The 20151-nt window shown below is 45.6% G+C and overlaps 1 protein-coding gene across 1 annotated transcript in view; it reads left to right on the top strand.

Annotated features, from left to right (window-relative positions):
- The first annotated feature begins 272 nt into the window (after window positions 1–272).
- The window catches only part of Mei-41 (ATR serine/threonine kinase meiotic 41), an 88755-nt gene continuing 68876 nt past the window's right edge, over window positions 273–20151 (top strand). The window contains exons 1-10 of the mRNA XM_077700197.1: window positions 273–501; window positions 696–833; window positions 3359–3529; window positions 5191–5372; window positions 9124–9243; window positions 13568–13695; window positions 14679–14778; window positions 17884–18042; window positions 19507–19592; window positions 19687–19759. Of these exons, the coding sequence (XP_077556323.1) occupies window positions 360–501; window positions 696–833; window positions 3359–3529; window positions 5191–5372; window positions 9124–9243; window positions 13568–13695; window positions 14679–14778; window positions 17884–18042; window positions 19507–19592; window positions 19687–19759 (1299 nt within the window). The 5' untranslated portion in view covers window positions 273–359. The remainder of the gene's footprint in view (window positions 502–695; window positions 834–3358; window positions 3530–5190; window positions 5373–9123; window positions 9244–13567; window positions 13696–14678; window positions 14779–17883; window positions 18043–19506; window positions 19593–19686; window positions 19760–20151) is intronic.

Raw genomic sequence — 20151 nt, forward strand, 5'->3', positions numbered from 1 at the left:
GCTCCAACCGCGCACAAGTTCCAGGGGAGCTGTGGCATGTGCCCGTCTGCTTGCTGCCGCAATTCGCACCGTAAGTAGCAGTAACGAAAGCGAAGAAAGAGACGTTCAAAGTTCGACTTGAAGCCATGTTACACTCCACGTAATCGATGCACTGACATGAATTTTATACTTTTCATTTACCAATTTACGTGCAATAACTTTGTTTCAAATTATAGCGGTAAATGCCAAGCCAATGAGCGCATCGGTAACTTTTTGACTTCCGGTTTAAAAGTTGCCACTTCCGTTTTTGTGAATGCGGCGTGACGTGCGAGGCGGCAAATGCGCTTTGCTTTGCCTTCTGGAATACGGCCTCGCGTAAAATGGAAGACTCAGCCCTCACGGCGTTAAGAGAATTTCAAGAATGCTCAAGTCAAATAACAGAGCTGCGAGTTGAACAAACATCCCACTACAGGCAGATACTGGACAATATCCTATCCTCTTTACTAAACAACACTGACAAAGGTAAGCTGAAGCTGGCATGGTGGTGTGCAAGGTGTAAAATTTGTTTCAGCAGTTAAAAGTTCCGCGCTGCATGTTTGCCTTTTTACCTAGACGCGATACAGTTGCCGGAGATTGTGGTGCAACTGAATAGGGTACACAGTCGCTGTAGGCACGTTATTTCAAATGCATTTTCGATTGCATTGTCACGTCTGCAGCTCTTCAGTATGCGGAGAATACCCGACCGGTGCTGGAGCGGCTACTTGAATGCGTTCAACACTGTGTCCAAGCGTTGCCCCTCTTGTTCTTGCCTCAAGACAGAGATTCCGAAGTTGCTACTGAACTGAGTGCTTTGCGTAAGTAGTTGTGACTGTTGGGATGGTGGTGGTGCGCAAGTGTATTTGTTATGCGTCGCGGAAATAAAGGGTCAGGAGCGTTCAGTAAAATATATGAAACATGTATAACATGACAATATTGCTGGTTCCTTTATAAACATTGTGCAGTTCAAACTCCAGTGCTAAATGCTAAAACCTGGCAATGTAGTTTGAGAAGTCTTGAAGCAGTATCCTTGTAGTGGTTATAACTGTTCTTGTTTTCCGAGATCAGTTTAGTTGTATTATGCTACGGCTAGTTTTTGTTAGTCACGCTACTTAGCATAGTCTCTTGAGGCTTGAAAGCCGAGTGAGAGCAAATTAAGGAACATCGTTTAGACAATTTGTAGGAAACATGACACTGGTAAGGTACTTGCTTGCCTTTTGCTTTTGCTGCTTTTTGTTGAAGTTTATAGGCACCGGTCACTGCTCAGAGGGCGCGACGAATAAGTACACCCAGCGCCGCCCCGCGGAAGCTTGAGCTAAGTTAGGGTCGGTGAGAGGCAGACGGCGGCCCCGCGTTCATATATTCGGCACCCCTTGGTTTGTTTTTGCGATTCTGCAATAGTTTCCCCGTGTCTCAAGTGCTTCTGTGCGATTTCCGGACAATTACGGGGCTGTACGACTACTGTCGGCCTCGCATGCGCGAGAAGTTACAGAGATTGTACGTTCCTGCACGCGTGTTCGCCGTGAAAGAAATTTACGCGACAGTCATCGTTGCGAAGTCCCATTCTCAACAAGGGAAGGTTATTTACAGCGCCAATTCAGGTCAGTAGCCAGCGTATACAACGGCGCTCCACAACAGAAGCATGTTTGTGTTATTGTTTCCTCTGTTCGCGCAACCACACTACAGTTACTTTTTCGGTTGCCCTTCTTCAGCTCGGTTGGTGTTGTCACTAATTAACAACGCATTCCAAATGTTATTAGCCGTTGACAAAGTAAACGCAGTTACACACAGTTCGAAATCTGCTGCGGGGCGGCGGTTGTCTTCACGAAGATTCCGTTTAGTTTCGGCTTCTATCTTGTGAGTAATGTTAGAGTTGTCTTAGCGGCTAATTGTGATACAGTTTGTTCAGGCCGTTCGGAATTCTCCAAAAAAAGTATTTCCTCCTCCTCCCCATCCTCTGCTTAAACAATAATAACCTCAACTTTCAGAGTATGCAATAAAGAAGTCAGCGCGAGGGAATGCAACCTTGCCTTTGATAGCTTTCCACGCTCTCGCTTGAAATGCGTGGCCGAACTATGTACACTTCGGGGAACAAAGCAGTAAGCGGGATGCGTATTGACCGTCTTGACATTGCTTTTGGCATCGCCCGCGAAGTGCTGTGAATGCATATTCTTGTGTCGCCTTTTGATATCCATTCGGTGCCGTGAATGTCGCTAAAAAAAGGTTACTGCTGATAAAACAATAGTGGTGGAAGCGGTAATATCTTGTGTTATGCATCTTCTACGACGGCATGCGATTCATCGCAGCGCGTGATGTGTATGAACACTGAAAGCAAACGTTTTAGTTTTACGGCCCTTCGTGTGTGCGCTGCGCATAAACGGTAATCGTACTCCTTCCACTGACAAAAATGGCATGACTTTCTGACTTCCTTGACTTTTCTTACTGCTAAAATCATTTCTTGCGACGCCTATTCTCCCACGGCTGCCCGAGCGAGAATCCTGTACAGAACGATGGCAGGCTGCCTTTCGCGATTGTTGCTGTCCTTCGCGCAGCAGTAGCGGCGCTGCCACTAATTGTTTCTTGCAGCCTTTTGATCCTTTGGGACCCTGCAACTTGCAATTATAACTATGTTTCTTAAAAAACTTCCGCCACACAATGTCGAACCGCACGCAGCGCATGTTTTTACGTACGCTGAACAGCCGCTCGCGACATCCACCAACCCAGAGTTGCTAAGCGGCGGCGAGAGGCGGCGCTGGAGTCGCGCGCAAACTGCAGTGTCCGGTGCCTATAGACACATTGGAAAAGGTTGTCGAAATTACGAGTCTTGCTTCACTTTTGCAGTAGGGTAAAGATTTAGCTTCACTCAGCGCTTTCAGGTGATCTGGCTTGTACCTCGTAGCCCTAAAATGGTGCCGCTCGATCACAGCACCAGCAGTCTCCTGCCCAAGTGCACAGTTGTCTTTCGGGACATATGCCTTGGCGGCTGTGGCATAGAGCGTCACAGATTCAAAATGGGGCTGCCGAAGCAGTTATCTCAGTGAAGGTGCAAAATTAAAAAACCCAGAGTGCACTAGTACACCTTTGGGGGGAACTCAGCCTTCCACTGCGGTAGGGTTTGTAGGATACGTTCGGCTTCAGTACATTAAACTAAAAAATTGAAAGTTTGTATGTGGCTTTTCTGAAAAATCTGTGCAAGTGGTGTCTTATCACACTTGAGCATTGCTGGTGCTTCTCACTTCTTGTTTGCAACGATTGAAAAGTAGCATGCTCCCAAAAGCAGTGGCACTTTGTCTGCTAGTAGAGGCTGAGTTTGATGCTATGTCGCTTTCTTCTCGCCACTCAGAATTCAGTGAAAGCCTTGTTGGAAGGCTTCTCATGCTCCTGAGCGTGCCGAACCCAGGCGTGATGGGTGAGCACTGCTACCGAGTCCTTGGCTCGCTCTTGGATCTGTATAGGCACCAAAACATGGGGCTCTTGCGGCAGTTTCTGGACAATCTGCTGGAATTCTTCATTGGTGAGCTCCCGTCTATACACTCTGTTTCATTCATAACCTTTAAAGTAACCATTCAAATGACTCGGGGTCACTGCATGTTGCCAATTAGATGTGTATAGGTTTATAGATCTATATATAGATGTGTATAGACTTCTCCGCGAAGGTGAGCATCATATGACAAAGGTCGCATGAAAATGAAGCGTAATTCGTGACAATTTCTGTGTCTGAAAAGTGCAAAGGGGACGAAGGCTTGTGCATTACTACTGACTGACATTATCGCAACATACGATAAGCCTTAATGATAAACTCATATACTGTTAATAAAATGGGAACACTGTGATGGGTGGCTTCTGTCTGAGCAAAACATTGCCGGAGTTTCAAATGAGGCATGGTACACGATTTTGGAATGACACAAGTGCTTTCGTATGTGACTGTGGTTCATACTGCCCTCTTGTCTATATACTAAATATCTTTGATTTTTTGGAGCCATCTCCCATACGTTCTTGATTGTAAGCTGTGATGAATTGGTCAAATCTGTTTTGGTCAGCGCAAACCAGCTAAGTTTCTGACTCTGGCTTAAAAAAAAAAAATCTTTTTTAAAGAGCAGCATTTGCTAGAGAAAGTTGTGGCATAGCACCTGTACGAAAATAAGAGCTTTTTGTTTGTACCAGTGTGCCATCACATTGTGCATCAGGGTTTGTCTGCTCAGCTTTCAGTGGGTTCGCAATTTTCGCCACACATAATACTGTTGGGGAATAAGTACCCGTTCCGGGAGCGGGCACCAGTTGTACCTAAGTTGTGGCAGTTTCATACAAAGAGCCAGAAGAAAAACAAGAGTTGTTTCAAAGGAGGAAAAAAAAGTGTATGTATTGTTCACATGTTAAGCCATATTTCTGAGTTTCGATTTTCCTTGAGCTTAGGGACCCATATTTTGTACAAATGTGAAGCAAGCCATTGTTGGTTTGTTTGAGATTGCTGTTGTGGAGCATTTTTTGGTGTAAATTTATTCTAGTCATAAATATAACTTACACCCTGATGCTGTCTTGGCGTTCTCTCTTACCCTTGCGGTCTTTTGATTACTTCCTGGTTGCCTTGTAAATCAGAGACATATAGATGTGAACACTCAGAGACTATAAAAATATTACTCCCACCTCCCCTCGCGGGAACCCCTGTGTAGATGCGACGCATAGGAGGTTCCGTTGTTGTTTCCGTTAGGTTGATTCTCCCATGGCTTGAAATGTGCCGTGAACCCCCTGCCGCGGCTATGACGCAACGTGGTGCGGCTATGACGCAACACAATCCAACACAATCCACTTTAATCCAATCCAAATCCAAGCCAATCCACTTTAATCCAATCCAAGCCAATCCAATCGAATCCAATCCAATGACCCTCGCGAGAGAGTGTTCGCTATCTGAGAGGAGAGAGGGTGAGCGGCGGAGAGCGCAGCTCGCGCGGCGAGGAGAATGGGGGAGGGGTGTGGACGGACAACAACGCCGTATGGAGGGACAAGGCGAGTGAATGAGATGCAGTCGCATCTAAAAATACATTTATTTCGAGATTGGGAATGTTGTGCATTACTTAGACTTAATAAAAAAGCTTGTGATAATAAACGTTCACCCATCTTGGCTGCCTTTTTCATAATTGTGTGCTTTGCTGTGTCCCTCTCCACTGCTGCGTGCAGATGTCTACGAGTTCTGTGCGATCGGAACTGGGAGCAAATCTGTGCTGTGTCACTTTGGGGTTGCCCTTTCCTTCGCTGACCAGCAGAGCATGACAGTGGGGGAAAAGTCAAGGATTCAGCAAGCCAACATTCATGTCCCTCTGCAAGATGGCGGCAACTCCCTGCTGCTCTCACTAACGCAAGTATACTTAGCATAATTATCCTCAAGTATACATGAAATCTGTGTGTGCACTGAAACTGCATTTTGCAATAAACAGAGACACCGACCGAAAGGAAACTGCTAGAAACTTTAAAAACAACAAATAAGAAATGTTCGGCTTCTTTATGAAAGCCTTGTTCACAATCTTCCGTGGACAAAGCTTCCGTAGACAAGCCAAGACATCTCTTGATTGTTCTTGTTCAAATTTTTAACAGTTTCTTTGGTTCGGTGTCTTCGTTTTATTGCAATATACACAATACAATACAATGAGGTTTATTTTCCCCCAATGTCACTGATGGACGGAAAAAAGCGGACAGAAAAAAAGCTGGAACCATGCAGCTTGACAGAGCACCGTCTGCCAATGCAGCAATGACAGGCTAAAAACTTAAAGTGTACATTGAGAAAAATAATTATAGAAAATACAAAATGACAAATGCGACAAAATGACTAAAAGACAAATGTGACACTAAATAAACATATCTAGGATGCGGTCATCTTTTAAAACCAGATTAAGTTCCTGCTTGTGAAAATGATTGAGCATGTTGGGGAGTGTATGCTTTTTAGTAGCTGCTGTCCATAGTGAGTCTGTGATGATGGGATTTTCCAAGAAGGCCTATATTGGTGCGCGTATACATATACAGTTTACTGTTAATGGGCTAGGTTTATGAAAGTATGTAGTTTGCTTTGTTTTGTGGCTGTGGCTAGCGTTCCATCCAGACGGAACGATATACAAGTGCTGAAGTTCCGTCCAGACGGAACGGAGAACTGCGGGTTATCCTTCCGTCCAGACGGAGCCGGCAGGAAATGTGTACAGTTCCGTCCAGACAAAAGTAAAACCGGCTGATTAGACGCCATCTTGAGTATTCATATTTGGTGTAGGGGTTGCGCCTCAGATAATGGCACTCCCGTACCGGGTTCGATTCCCACCGTCGGCCCTGGCTCAGAACCAAGGCCGACGTAGCCATCGCTAGTTACACCCGATCTCCTGTAATTATTGCCAGTGATTGGTAAAGATAAAAAAGACTGCTCTCAACGCGAGTTATGTTTCCTCTGGACAGAACTTTAGTGACAGTTGCTATTCCGTCTGGACGGAACGCGAAGAGAAAAGTGTTGAGTTCCGTCCAGACGAACAGGCAACTGCCACTGAAGTTCTGTCCAGAGGAAACACAACTCGTGTTGAGAGCTTTCTTTCTTTCTTTTTTTTTTCTTCTCACCCAACCGGTCAAACCGCTTTCGCTCACTGACTATAGAATCACTGTTTCTTATTAATCATTATTAATAATCACAGATGATCGGACTGACTCTAGCTCAATCCGAACGGATCTCCAAGCCGCCACCCGCCGCCTGCTTCACAATATTTCAGTGAGAGCAGTCTTTTTTTATCTTTACCCAGCGGCCAAACCGCTTCCGCTCACTGACTAGCCTGATTCACTGTTAATCACTGGTAATAATTACTGGAGATCGGGCGTAACTAGCGATGGCTACGTTGGCCTTGGCTCTGTTGAGTACAAAATTTAGACCGACCGCTCTCACCGCGTCAATTGTAAAGTGGGCGCGAAGTTAGCTGTTACAAAACGCTGGCACAACCACGCAAAAAAAAAAAGCATGTCTGCGGGGAATCAAACCCAGTACGGGAGTGCCATTATCTGAGGCGCAACCCCTACACCAAATATGAATACTCAGGATGGTGTCTAATCAGCCGGTTTTACTTTTGTCTGGACGGAACTGTACAAATTTCATGCCGGCTTTGTCTGGACGGAAGGATAACCCGCAGCGCTCCGTTCTGTCTGGACGGAACTTTAGCACTTGTATATCGTTCCGTCTGGACGGAACGCTAGCCACAGCCTTGTTTTGCATACCTGCAACTATGGATGAGTTTATATCAATATATGTTTTCAGCTTTTAATATTCGGTGTTTTTGAAATAGTTCTTTCGTGTGTGCTAGAAAAGGAACATTTTCAACTGCACAAATGGCTTTCTTTTGCAGTGTCGTTATTTTATGTATGATTTTCAAGGTTGTGTTTGCCCAGACTAATGCACAGTAGTTCAGGTGTGAGTGAAAGGGCGCCTGGTATAAATGTGGTTTTTCGCCAGTGGGTAAGAAATGACGACATCTATTTATGATACCAGCCGCTTTTTGCGCTTTCAAACAGAATGACTTGACATGCTCGTTCCATGACATGTGTTCTGTAAAAATGACACCAAGCGTTCTCACACTTTTTACCATAGTGATTCTATACGGGCCTAAAACAATGCTAGGTACTACTACTGCCGTGCCTAAAGGGCGGAAAAGTACACCTTTTGTTTTTGATTCATTTAGCGTTAGGCAGTTCTTCTGGGACCACTCTTGGATTGCATAACATAGAGGACATGACACAGACACTATAGTCTTCAAGTTATTACCAGAAACAAACCGAGTGCAATCATCGGCGTATATAATAAACTTGCAATTTATCCGTATGCGTGTAATGTCATTTATGTAAAATAAAGATAGGATAGGTCCGAGAATGGTCCCTTGTGGCACGCCGGTTTTTATAGGCTTAGTTTGCGATTTGTGGTTATTTACTTCTACGCACTGAAAACGCGTCAACTAGTAAGACTGCATGAGACTATAGGCCACACCCCAAAAACCGTAGTTGTGCAATTTGTTAGGAATAAGTACATGATTGACACGATCAAACGCCTGACTGAAGTCTAGGTATATGCCCAGCGTAAGTAGCCTTTTTTCAAGATTTTCCAGGATCGTGTGTTTCTGCATTAATAGCGCGCTTTCAGTGGAGCTATATTTTTTTTTTTTTCTCATAAAATCGAACTGGCAGTCAGTTATGAAGTTGTGTTTCCGTTTCATCATCTCTCTCTCTCTCTCTCCGGGAAAAAATTTCTATTTGGTTACATATTATTTTCTCAAGACATTTAGAAAAAACTGGTAAGACTGAGATTAGCCCATAATTAGCTAGTTCATTCTTTTCACCACCTTTGTGTATAACGCTCACTTTGGCTATCTGCATGCCTTCCGGAAAAACACCTGATGAAAGGACTACATTGTGAAAAAAAAAAGTTGCTGCGTTTTTGCAGCCGCCCCTTCCCATAGGGGCGATTTCCCGTGCAAGCTGAAAGACCAGATGGACTTCCATCAAACCCTCAACTTCATTGAAGCAGCGTGAATCATGCGCCACAGGGGCTAAGGCGTTGTAGTGTTGGACACAAGTACACAGGTTCAATCTTGGCTGTGATGGCAGTTTTTTTTTTTAATGGAGGCAGTAAACGAAAACACCCGGCTGCCGAGATTTTGATGCATGTTAAAGGTGCCCCAGGTAGTCTACATTATCCCGTCGCCCTCCACTGCAGCGCACTCCAGTGTAGCTGCAATGTGTTCAACCCCCAAGATTTCTAGAAGAACGGTTTTTATTTTGAGCAGCTGTCCAGTGGGTTACAATCTTTTAACATAACTTTTCGGCACAAACAACCCCTTTACTCATTACTGGCATCAGGTAAAGCCCGAACATACATAGGTCAGGTGTAACTAGGCCCCATATTATAGCAGTGTTTTCTTTGCAGGAATTGAGGCAGCAATAATGCTGTTTCAGGTATTTATTGGGCACACTAAAAAGTGTGCCTTTATGTTATTTCTTTTTTCTCACTGCAGTTGGGTTGGGTTACGGCAGGTGATAGTTACGGCTGACTTGAGAGTGTTGGGGGGAAGTGTGTGACACTCCTGTGCTTCTTGTAGGAAGCTGCTGGTGCGCATAGCAGACGACATGGCTGCATTTGGAAGTGGTCGGAGATTTGGACGAGACCGGCTGGTGCGTTCACTGTCCGGGTTGCTTGGCGCCGACAGTGACACCTTGCTAGAGGTGCGTGTGCCTTCTGCACCCCATCTGGGACGGTTGCGTGAGGTGTGGTTAGGTTTTACAGCCAGAAGACCACTGCACAGGCTGCAATTTGTGGTGTGCTCGCTTAAATTTTAGCATTTAGATCATCTTTGGCATTCCCGAAATTCCAGATGAAAACCACTCCGCTTTAAAAGAACACGTAGTAGATAAAATTTTTCGCGAAAAACTGGAGGTTGTAGCGAAAACTGTCGAAAGGGTGCACAGAGTGGGCAAGAAAAAAACAGATAATCCACGTCCTGTTATACTCAACTTTTTCGACTACAATGAAAAAATGGCAGTGCTTCGAAACTGCTCTAAACTAAAAGGATCAAAATTGTCAATCAACCATGACTTTTGCAAAAATACTTTAGCTAAATGCTCAAACTTGTGGAAGTATGGCAAACAGTTTAAAGATCAGGGTCGCAAAGTAACGCTGGACTATGACCGCCTTCATGTGGACGACACTACCTATGTGTGGGACGAGGCTAAATCGTGTGCTATCCCATCTTGTCAGTTGAAACCCTCAACTAATGCAATCCAAACCCACCAGTCCAAATTTTCCACTCCCTCTTGATGCAGTACCAAACCACTGCGAATAATTCTGATGAATGCTAGAAGTCTAGTAAATAAATGTAAAGAGCTCGAGGAACTTATATTTCTTCATGATCCCCATATTCTAGCGGTAACCGAAACATGGCTGTCATCGAGTATCCTAGACGCGGAAATCATCCCACCGACGCACAAATTACTTAGACGAGATCGCCGAGGGCGGGGCGGAGGCGTGGCACTGATTCTAAAAAATGAAGTTGACTGCGTTCGACTCGAAGATATTCCCGACCACGAAAGCATTTGGTGTCGCATCAATTATCACGATTTATCTGCTATTTTTAGCGTCATTTACAGGCCACCCAAAAGCCCATCAAGTTACATGGCAGCCCTAAATGCTCACCTAGAGCGTATTCTTCGCCCTAAAGACAAATTAATATTGACTGGGGATTTTAACCTGCCGTGCATTGATTGGAACCAGATGTCAGTTTCTGGCACTCAAGACACGGAGAGCGCATGCCTGCTCCTTGATTCTGCACTTTTTTACAATTTAGAGCAATTAGTAAAAAGTCCCACTCGCATTACCGAAACAACCCAATCAACGCTAGACCTAATATTTACTAATTTTCCTGAAAACTCTTCCGTAACTACGTGCGATGGAATTTCCGATCACAAGCTCATCCAGCTGTCATTAGATGTGCGTAGAAAAAAGAAAGTAACCCATCCTGTCCAAACATTCCCTGATTTTTCGGCCGCAGACGATGAAGCTATCTTAGACAGCTTGCACTTCAGTCTCGATCAATTTCAGCTTGGTGGCGACATTTCATACCTCTGGGACAGATTTAAAACTCTGGTCACGTCATGTATTTCTGCATACGTTCCACTGCGTAAAAAGAAAATTAGGCACCACAACCCTTGGATCACACGAGAGATAATTCAACTAAAGCGGCGAATTTCTCGAAAGCGCAAGGTGAAGGTAAAAACTTCTGAACTGCGCACCATGAAGGATGACCTGCTCATCAAATTGCGTACTGCACGTTCTAAGTTTTACTGCCAAACGCTTTCAACTTTCCTGAAGGAATCGCCTCAGAAATTTTGGCGCTTTTTATCAGACACTAAGCGGCAGACAAAACAGCTCAAGATTAATGGGAAAACTACCACTGTTCTCCAAGAGATTACAAATGAATTTAATTCCACGTTTTTTCAGTCTTTCTCGCAACCCGCATTCCTCTGTACCCAAAATGAATCTTGCGGATCGTCAACACGCATTCCAATTCCTGATGTGGTATTACAACAAGAAGGCATATTCGCACTTCTTTTAAATCTTGATGTAAAAAAGTCATGCGGCGCGGATGGCATACCAAACATCTTTCTAAAACGATATTCTGAAATACTTTCGCACTACCTCTATGTACTTTTTGAGGCATCGCTCAGGCAGAGCACTTTGCCACATGACTGGTTGACAGCGAAGGTAATTCCCATACCCAAATCAGGTGACATATTAAACGCAAAAAACTACAGGCCAATTTCATTGATTAGTACCTGCTGAAAAATATTGGAACATATAATAGCCACATATCGAAGCAAGCAAGCCACATTGGAGCAAGCCACATATCGAAGCACCTTGAGGATTCCAACTTTTTTGTTGAGTACCAACATGGATTTAGGCGCAAGGTATCCAAAGTAACACAATTAGTAACTGTCATTCATGACTTCGCAACCGCAATTGATAATCACCAACAAATAGATGCTGTATTTTTAGACCTGTCAAAGGCATTTGACCGAGTTCCGCACAATTTACTTCTGGCTAGACTAACAGAGATTGGTTTACCCGACATTATAGTTCGATGGATAAAGGCTTACCTTGAAAACCGTACCCAGTTTGTGGAATGCGACGGTGTTAGGTCGGATAGTCTACGTGTATTGTCAGGAGTGCCGCAGGGTTCAGTGTTGGGACCCTTGCTCTTCTTAGTGTACATCAATGATATTGCAAAAGATATTGGTGACGGTGTAAAGGTCAAATTGTTTGCAGATGATTGTGTTGTTTACTCCGTTATCAAGAGTGGTTCTTGTCAGGCTGTACTGAATGAAAATGTTTGTAAACTCGTGGACTGGTGCGATAAGAGGGGAATGGAAATTAATTTTTCAGAATCAGTTTCGATGGTATTTACAACAAAAAAGAATCCTTTTATTCACACTTATGTTATTAAAAACCGTGATCTCGAAGTTGTAACGTCTGTGAAATACTTGGGCTTAACAATTACTAATAATCTGAAATGGAATGCGCATGTTGATAATATTTGCAACAAAGCCTTTCAGAAGCTATGCTTCTTGAGAAAAAAACTGAAAGGATGTCATTCTAATATTAAATGAGAAGCTTATCGCACCTTGGTTCGCCCAGTCCTCGAGTACTCATCAATAGTTTGGGATCCGTTTCATGCCAAGAATATTACAAAGATTGAACGTATCCAGCGTCTTGCTGCACGGTTCATTTTGTCCGACTACAGAACATCGTCATCAGTAACAAATATGATAAAGAAACTCGCCTTGCCGTCACTTCAACTCCGCCGCCAGGTCGCGCGCCTCAAATTCCTTTATCTACTGTACGACAATAAAACCGGCCTGTTACGCGAAGATTATCTGCTTCCCGCACCACAAAGGTCATCGAGGATCAATCACAGCAAGACCATACGCCCGTACTTCGCCCGCAATAAAATATTTCAGAAGTCTTTTTTTCCTAACACCATAGAACAATGGAACTGTTTGCCCCTCTCGATTGTGGAATGTACAAGTGTTGGTGCATTTGAACATGCATTGTATAATCACCTTTTGTAACCCTCTCCTGCTTGGGCAGCGATGCTGCCTGCAGTATTTCTAAATAAATAAATAAAATAAAATAAATTACAGGTCACCAAACAGCTGTGTGAGCAGCTGTTTTGGGTGAAGTGCAACAGGTGGCGTGACCCGTGCATTGTGGATGGTTGCCCACATACATGGCAATGAAAGCTATTCTGGAGCACATGCAGCCTAATGCGGGGGCCTTTGCAAAATCAGAGCTGCAAAAAAAATCATTTGCACGTTAACTTTTTGTAGTTTTGTGGCTCCAGGCAGAAATGAAAGCAGAATGACAGTACCTGAGCTGTTAGCTCGTTTTCATGATTACCTCATCATTAGAGTTCCCTGCAGAGTTCAAAAGAGATTTTTTATATTATCGTCGTTTTTTTTTTCTTCTTTTTTAGCGCAATTGTATGCTGACATACAATGGGATTTTTTTTTGCTAGGAGCTTTTCTGCTCCAGGTTGTCTTAAAACAGGTGTCTGCACTTTCTTCTGCCATCTTTATTCATCATCAGATGTCGCTATTGTTTTCACTATTATTATATGTTTATTACTGGGAATGTTTGAGTGTGCACGGAGTCTAGGCTGCCTTGCTTACAACAGAGTGCTTCAGAAACGACACGATCCTACCAAAGCTTTCCAGCTCCAAGGCCGTCGAGTGTGGCTGATGCTTATTTCAGCAGCACGCTTCACTACCCTCACCAGTGGTGACCTCTATTTGCTGCTTCCCTCCCTCCCCCCTCCTGTTAGCTGTCATTGTGTGGTATGCCGATAAGGAATCATGGTCTAAGGACAATCACAACATTTGTAATGTGCTTTCCTAGCCTCTGCAAAAAAAGTAGGCTGGCAAGTTGTGAATCGAGTTGTGATTTGATCGTTGCCTACAGTTTCTATCTGCTCTATGTTGTTCTTGTTCCTTGCAGGCCAGTGTTGAAGCGCTGGAAGCCTTCTCGAAGCGATACTATCCCGTGACGGACAACACGGGGGCGGTGCTTCTCCTCAGCCTTACAGAGCTCATCGAGTCGGTGGCAGCTGATGAAACGACATTAATGTGAGTGGGCACAGTCTATCAGTGAGTCAGATTGAAAGGTGCAATTCAACCAAGATGAATACACGGACGTTGAGGACAGCATCTATATCTATTGCCAGAAGGCTAGTTGTGGATCTGTACAAAAAGATGGGCCAGTATTTTATAGTCCACAGTCACAAATTGGGGAAAACACTTTTCTAGTCAACATCAAATGGAGGGCTTCAGCCTAGGTCAGTTCGGGGTAAAATGAAGTTGCGACCAGATGTGGACGAAATCAGTAGTTTGTCAGCACAGAAGGCCTTTTGCCCACAAGAGTTTGTATTTTCTTGTCACCGTTTAGTACCTTGCAGACTACTCACTTAAAGCGTTCAATTTGGCAGTACCTGTTATAACAAGCCCAGTTTTACCAGAAGGATATAAAAAAGTAATTTTTGAGTGATGTCTAAAATCAACTTCTACGGCACCATTTTATGAGTTAGATTTTATTTCAATGGAGAAAGTATTGATTGATTGATTGTGAGGTCTAACGCGCCGACGCAACGCAGGCGATGAGGCGCGCCGTAGTGGAGGGCTCCGGATTAATTTTGACCACCTGGGCATCTTTAACGTGCGCCGAAATCTCGTACACACGGGCGTTTTTGCTTTTCGCCTCCATCAGAAAAGCGGCCGCCGCGGCCGGGAATCGAACCCGCGACCTCGTGCTGAGCAGCGCAACGCCTTAGCCACTGAGCCACCGCGGCGGGTAATGGAGAAAGTAGGGCGGTAAGCATTTAAAATGCGGTCACCCACGAGGAGGGCAGTTGAGCTTACCATGGGACTCATCAGTGGGCCTCATAACATGGTGCCTTGGCATTTGTGTATTTGAACATGGGTTTTGAACTGCTTTTCCTTGCGTAGCAACTTTACTATCTGCCTTGTTTTTTTTTGTTTTTTTTTTTTTTTTTATACATAATGCTTTCATTTCCTTTCTCATTTGTTTTATGGGAACACTGCGGAATTTTCAGGTCTTCGACAATGGAACGCTTGACGTATTTGATGAAGACAGTCAAGAGTATCAAGGTATCCCCAAGTGCCACGGAAGAAGTACTTCTGGGCTTGTCTAAGGTACGGGGCTACAACTTCATTGTAAACTCTCACTTTCTTCGTTAACCCGTTGGCTAGCAAAAAAAAGGCAGACCTTGTGTTGCTAGGAAGCAGAAGGAAGAAATATTTAGCTTCCTGGATAGCATAGTCTCTAAATAGAGATACATTTCAGCCAAATTGTTTCCAGCAGTGGGTATTTTAACAAATTATTTTTGGTGAACCTACAATTTCCTATGACACTTGCACCGCTCCTGATTTTATTTTTTTGTCTTAATCTTCTCAAGAATTCCTGCTCTGGACAAGAGTGTGCTTGTATTCTTCGAAACTCCATACTTTGAGTTTAGGATGATCAGCACACACCATCGTTTTCCAGGGCTGGTTACCCTAAGCCATTTTTTTACCTGAACTGGGGCAGATGAGTGCAGACTGGTGCAGAGTGCTACTGGAGCTGTTAGTAAAAAAAATGGGCATACCGTATTTTCGCGTGTATAACTCGTGCCAAAAATGCGGAAATTTCAGTGGCAAAGTAGGGGTGCGAATAATGTGCAGGGTTTTTTTTTAGTGCAGCTTCACGGCAATGTGCGTTGTGCCGCAAAGATGACCTTGTGTACAGCAGTGAGGACTGCAGCCAAGCTGCAGAATGAATGAATGAAAAGTCTTTATTGTGGAATGGCTCTTTGGCCTAATAGGGGGGGAAGAAGGGTGTCAGAGAAAAGACAGAAACAAAGAAAGAAGAGAAAGAAGTGCGTGCACACGTGCGTGTACATGGTATACATTTGCAATCACATGCGGCAATCGATGCCTGCCTCGTGAGCGAACACCCAGAGGGAGAGCAGGGTGTCGCGGCTGTTGTTGTTGGGGGTGGTCCATTGATGCAGAGTGCTGATGTGCGGTGGCAGGTACTGGGCATGGAGGTCCTGGTAGCCAGGGCACTCCCACAGCATGTGGGTCACTGTTGGGCACACTTCCATGGTGCATGTGGAGCAGCTCACTATGGGGCCCTGTTCGTGGTCGCCGTCGTCGCTGTCATCGTCGGTAGCCCCGGGCCTGCATCGTTGGTGGGCCCGCCATTTGGCGAGCACGTCTGCTGTTAGTGCGGCCCCCGCACGTGTCTTGTGGATGAGGACCTGAGCCCCCCGTGGCAGTCCTCGGGGCAGTGGGTGGTGGTTGGTGGGGATGTGCTGCCAAAGGGCGCGCCTTCGCTCTCTCTTGGCTGCCAGAATTTTGGCTCTTGGGTCGGGGTCGTCTGGTGCGGGCATAGTCTGGGTCACCGGGGCGGAGCGGTCGTCCATTAGCTCGCTCGCCAACGCCTGTGCGGCTCCATCGCCAATGCCACCGGCGTGACCTGGTACCCAGTCCACCCTCACCTCCACTCCATATTGCTGGTACAGCACTGTGCTTGCCATTTTGATCCTGTGAGCAAGCGTGCCAGTCCTGGGGGTGCGGCCAAGGATTTTTATGGCCTCTCTACTGTCTGTGTAGATCACCACAATCTCCCCTGTCTGCCTCAGTCCTCGACGGGCCTCCCCACAAACCCCGTCCACTGCACACAGGATGGCGGACAGTGAAATCTGGTCTGGGCTGGGTCGGTGCTCATGCACGTGGATCTGTCTGCATGTGCCGATTGGGGAGATCGCAGCTAGCCTGGTTCTGTGCGTGATGGGGTCCCAGGTGGCTGCCGTGAACACAGAGTTCCGGGTTCTGTCAGTACAGGCAGCTGCTGCTCTACGCTCCGCTTCATGATCCTGCTGATGGCACTTTTTGGAGAGTGGTTTGGGAAGCTTGAGGAGCACATCGAGCCAAGGCTCCAGCAGGCGTGGCAGTTTGGGTGCATCGGGGGGTAGTTCTTTTGTGAGGGTGAGGAGTCCTCTACCCGCAGTTGTGTTTTGCCGTCGTAGTTCATGGCCTTCATTGTGTGCCTCGATAAAGGCTTTGAGGGGAGGGAGGCCGGAGTACCTGTAGAGTTCTTCAGTCCTCGTGTGATGCGGCAGGCCAGTTATTGCGCGGAGACATTCGAGATGGAGGACCTCCAGTTGTGCGTAGTGGGTTTGGTTCAATGTGAAGCAAGCTGCTCCGTAGCATGCCTTAGAGGTGAGGGTTGCCAGGCATAATGTCCTGATGGTGCGTGTGCCGGCACCGCCAAAGTGGTTGCCTATGCGGCGGATCAGGTGGAGGTGTCGGCGCCACGCTGGCTTAAGCTGACGGATCCATTCCTTTGGTCCACCAACCTCACTGAGGGGAACCCCAAGGATCCTCACCCACCGCTCCGCTGGTCGGGTGATGGTCTTGCCGGCCAGTGTAAGGCTTATCTTCGCTCGCTCAGAGTCGTAGCCACCTACCAGGAGGAGGTTAGTCTTTTCCGGTGACGGCTGCATGCCAGTGGAAGGGAGGTAGTTGTCGATGGTGTCCAAGGCTTGCTGCATGATTCCCTGTACATCTGCTGTGTTCAAGTTCGTGCCCTTGGGGTCCACCCACAGCGTGATGTCATCTGCGTAGAATGTCAAGCCCAGGTGCGGAATTTTCCGTAGCTCTACAGCCAGTCCTCGCATCACGATGTTAAAGAGGACTGGAGACAAGATGGCACCCTGCGGCACTCCTCTGGAATTTGAGAATGTCCTTGGGTGGAATAAGTTTGATCTCTCTCACTCTCAAGTGATAGCTCTAGTGAGAGCAGTGACACTGAGTGAATTGTGACTTTCGCCTTGAAGTCAGCGTATTCTACTTGCTAAATATACACTTTTTCTGTCTACATAGTATGTGACGTGTTGCTTGAGCAGCAGCTCTGGTGCAGCCTTTACTATATCAAACGTTCGGGCAGTACGCAAGGATTTTTTTTTCTTTCCCGGCAGGCTGAAAGTGGGGGTGCGGATTATATGCAGGGGTGGGTTATACGTGCGAAAATACGGTATGCTGCACTGCTTGGCTGCTTGCGCCAGTGCAGTCAGTGCACATGAAAAAAACAGCTCTGCTGTGGTAGAAAATTACCAGTGCACCTCATTGATAGTTAATTCTGAACAGCGAGGAATTTTATGCGGTGAAAAATAGTCAGCTGTTGGAGACCACGTGTAACATTGTTGCTTGTCATGCCCGGAGAACTTTCAGGGATGTGATCTTGTCAACTAACAGGCCATGCAGGGCTTGCGGAAGCGTCCCCAGCTGCTGGGAGCTGCAGCTGACTGGTTTGCCCACTTATCGGCAAGCTGGGAATGCTTTCCCCTTGATTCAGTGCTGCAGGAACTGCAGGAGAATCTGACACCCCTGTTGGAGTCCGCAGACACTAACATTGTGAGTGCATTCCCTCTTTCTTCCCCTTCCCTTCACCCATAAAGCCAGGAGCTTTTGCAGTGTGCTGGCAGACAGTTTAATCCAGAGCTTTCGCACGCTTGAATTGATTGAGTAACTTTAAAATACTGACTATTTTATTTATCCTAGAAAAAATGATGGGCATTAGTAGCTGCTCAATTTCATGGTCGTTGGGCAATCCCCCTGAGTGGGTATGCATGTATTGTTTCTCGGTGTGCTTGCACAATTCACCTTCCTCATGTTAGAATGGGTGAATCATCATTATCCCTCTTGAAGCCGGAATCACTGTGACCGTCGTCGATGTGTAGTGCCAGTAATGTATTTTACTTCTAATGGCAGCTGTCATTGTCGTTGGCCGATCCCTCTGTATGGGTATGTGCAGGTTGAGGAGCTGTAAGTGGGTGAATTGACATTGCCCTTCTCAAGGCAAGAGTTGTCGATGTTGACATAAACGTTAACGCCTTCATGGTCTGCGCCTCATTTTAGTGCCCGTGAATTGTTCTGAGGAGCCATTAATGTCAATGTCTGGTGACAGTTGTCATCACCTTTGGTCGGTCCCCCTGAGTGGTTACGGGTTAATTGTGGGTGGGTATGTGACTGGTGTAGTCATGAGGGGCAGTGACGGTCATCATCCTCGCATGTGGCACGAGCTTCCGGTGGAGTGCTGCCCAACCACTAAAAAATATAAATACCAAGCGTTTTCCCTCTCTCCCTCCGTCTCCTCACTGGCATCAATCCTGCACTCACAACTCCTCAATCTTCCCTTGTTTAAAATGAGGAGTAGATTGATAGAAGTAATTCAGCAAGCAACAACATACCCCCTCTCCCTCGGAGGCCACGAATGATCCTAGTAAAAGTGACACTAACAGCCTCTCTTGCCCACTGGCTAAGTCGTGCTGCTGAGCCCAAGGACGCGGGTTCGATTCCCGGCTGCGGCAGCCGCTTTTCTGATGGAGGAGAAAAGTGAGAACGCCTGTGTGTTAGAGATTTCAGAGAGCATGTTGAAGATCCCAGGTGGTAAAAATTAATCCAGCGCCCTCCACTACGGCGTGCCTCATAACCTGTCTAGTTTCGGTGCGTTGAACCTTATAATCAAATCAAAACGTACACATAGGGGATACTGTGGGAGTGTGTGATTTTGTACGTGATGTACGTGACTGAGCGAGTGTGGTTTTGTACGTGATGTATTTAATGTGAATCTGGGCATTGTCAGTCGCATGGCAGCACAAATCTTGTTGCCCTTCACCTTCACATTTGCTGTGTGGGCCTTTGTTTATTTGGTGCACTAATAAATGGCTTTACTGTGATTGCGTACTTTTGCAGTAGTCACCTGGTAGCTGTGCTTTCTGAGTGCGGTTAAATCATGCTTTCATTCCTATCTGTGGCTAAGCTGAAGGCTGGGGATAAAGTTGACTTTATTTTTAAGCTGTGCCATTTTCTGTCCAGGTGTCAAGTCAAACGTACGTCGGGATTCTTACCCTGGAAGCCAGCAAAGCACTCTCAAAGTCGCAAGAAACTGGTGAAAATGTTTGGTACGTGTTTGTTCCTTGCAAATTGAATCACCAACAACAGCATGTTGCGAACAAAAGGTTTTCTGGAAATGTATTTTTTTCTACCTTTATTCAGGCACTCCGTTGCTAAAAAAACACTGCATGACAGTTTTGTTGGAATCAAGCTGGACAGGCTTTTGCATATACGGGTATGTATGTACTCTGTATATCCTGGTAAGGCCTACCTTGTTTCAGTAAATAGTAATAATAAAAATTATGACAGACAGCAAAACAGCATGCATTCCAATTTGCAGCTGCCTTTAGTCAGTACTGAAATAAACCTTTGGTTATTATGTGTGCACATCAGCATTGCTCAACAGGCAGTTGCTGTGCAGGAACAGCAGAACATATGAGGGCAAACCTACTGCATTCATTTTAATCAATCAATCAATCAATCAATCATTCATTCATTCAATCAATCAATCAATCAATCAATCAATCAGTCAATCGATTCCTTTTTGAAAAAGGAAAATGTCAATAAAGGGCAAACGAGACAGACACAGTTCAGCCCCTAGCTTTGCAATCGGTGTAAATAAAATAA

Source organism: Haemaphysalis longicornis, unplaced genomic scaffold (genome assembly GCF_048455015.1).
Source record: "Haemaphysalis longicornis isolate Haplotype H1 unplaced genomic scaffold, Haemaphysalis longicornis Haplotype H1 scaffold_2, whole genome shotgun sequence".
Taxonomy (NCBI): domain Eukaryota; kingdom Metazoa; phylum Arthropoda; class Arachnida; order Ixodida; family Ixodidae; genus Haemaphysalis; species Haemaphysalis longicornis.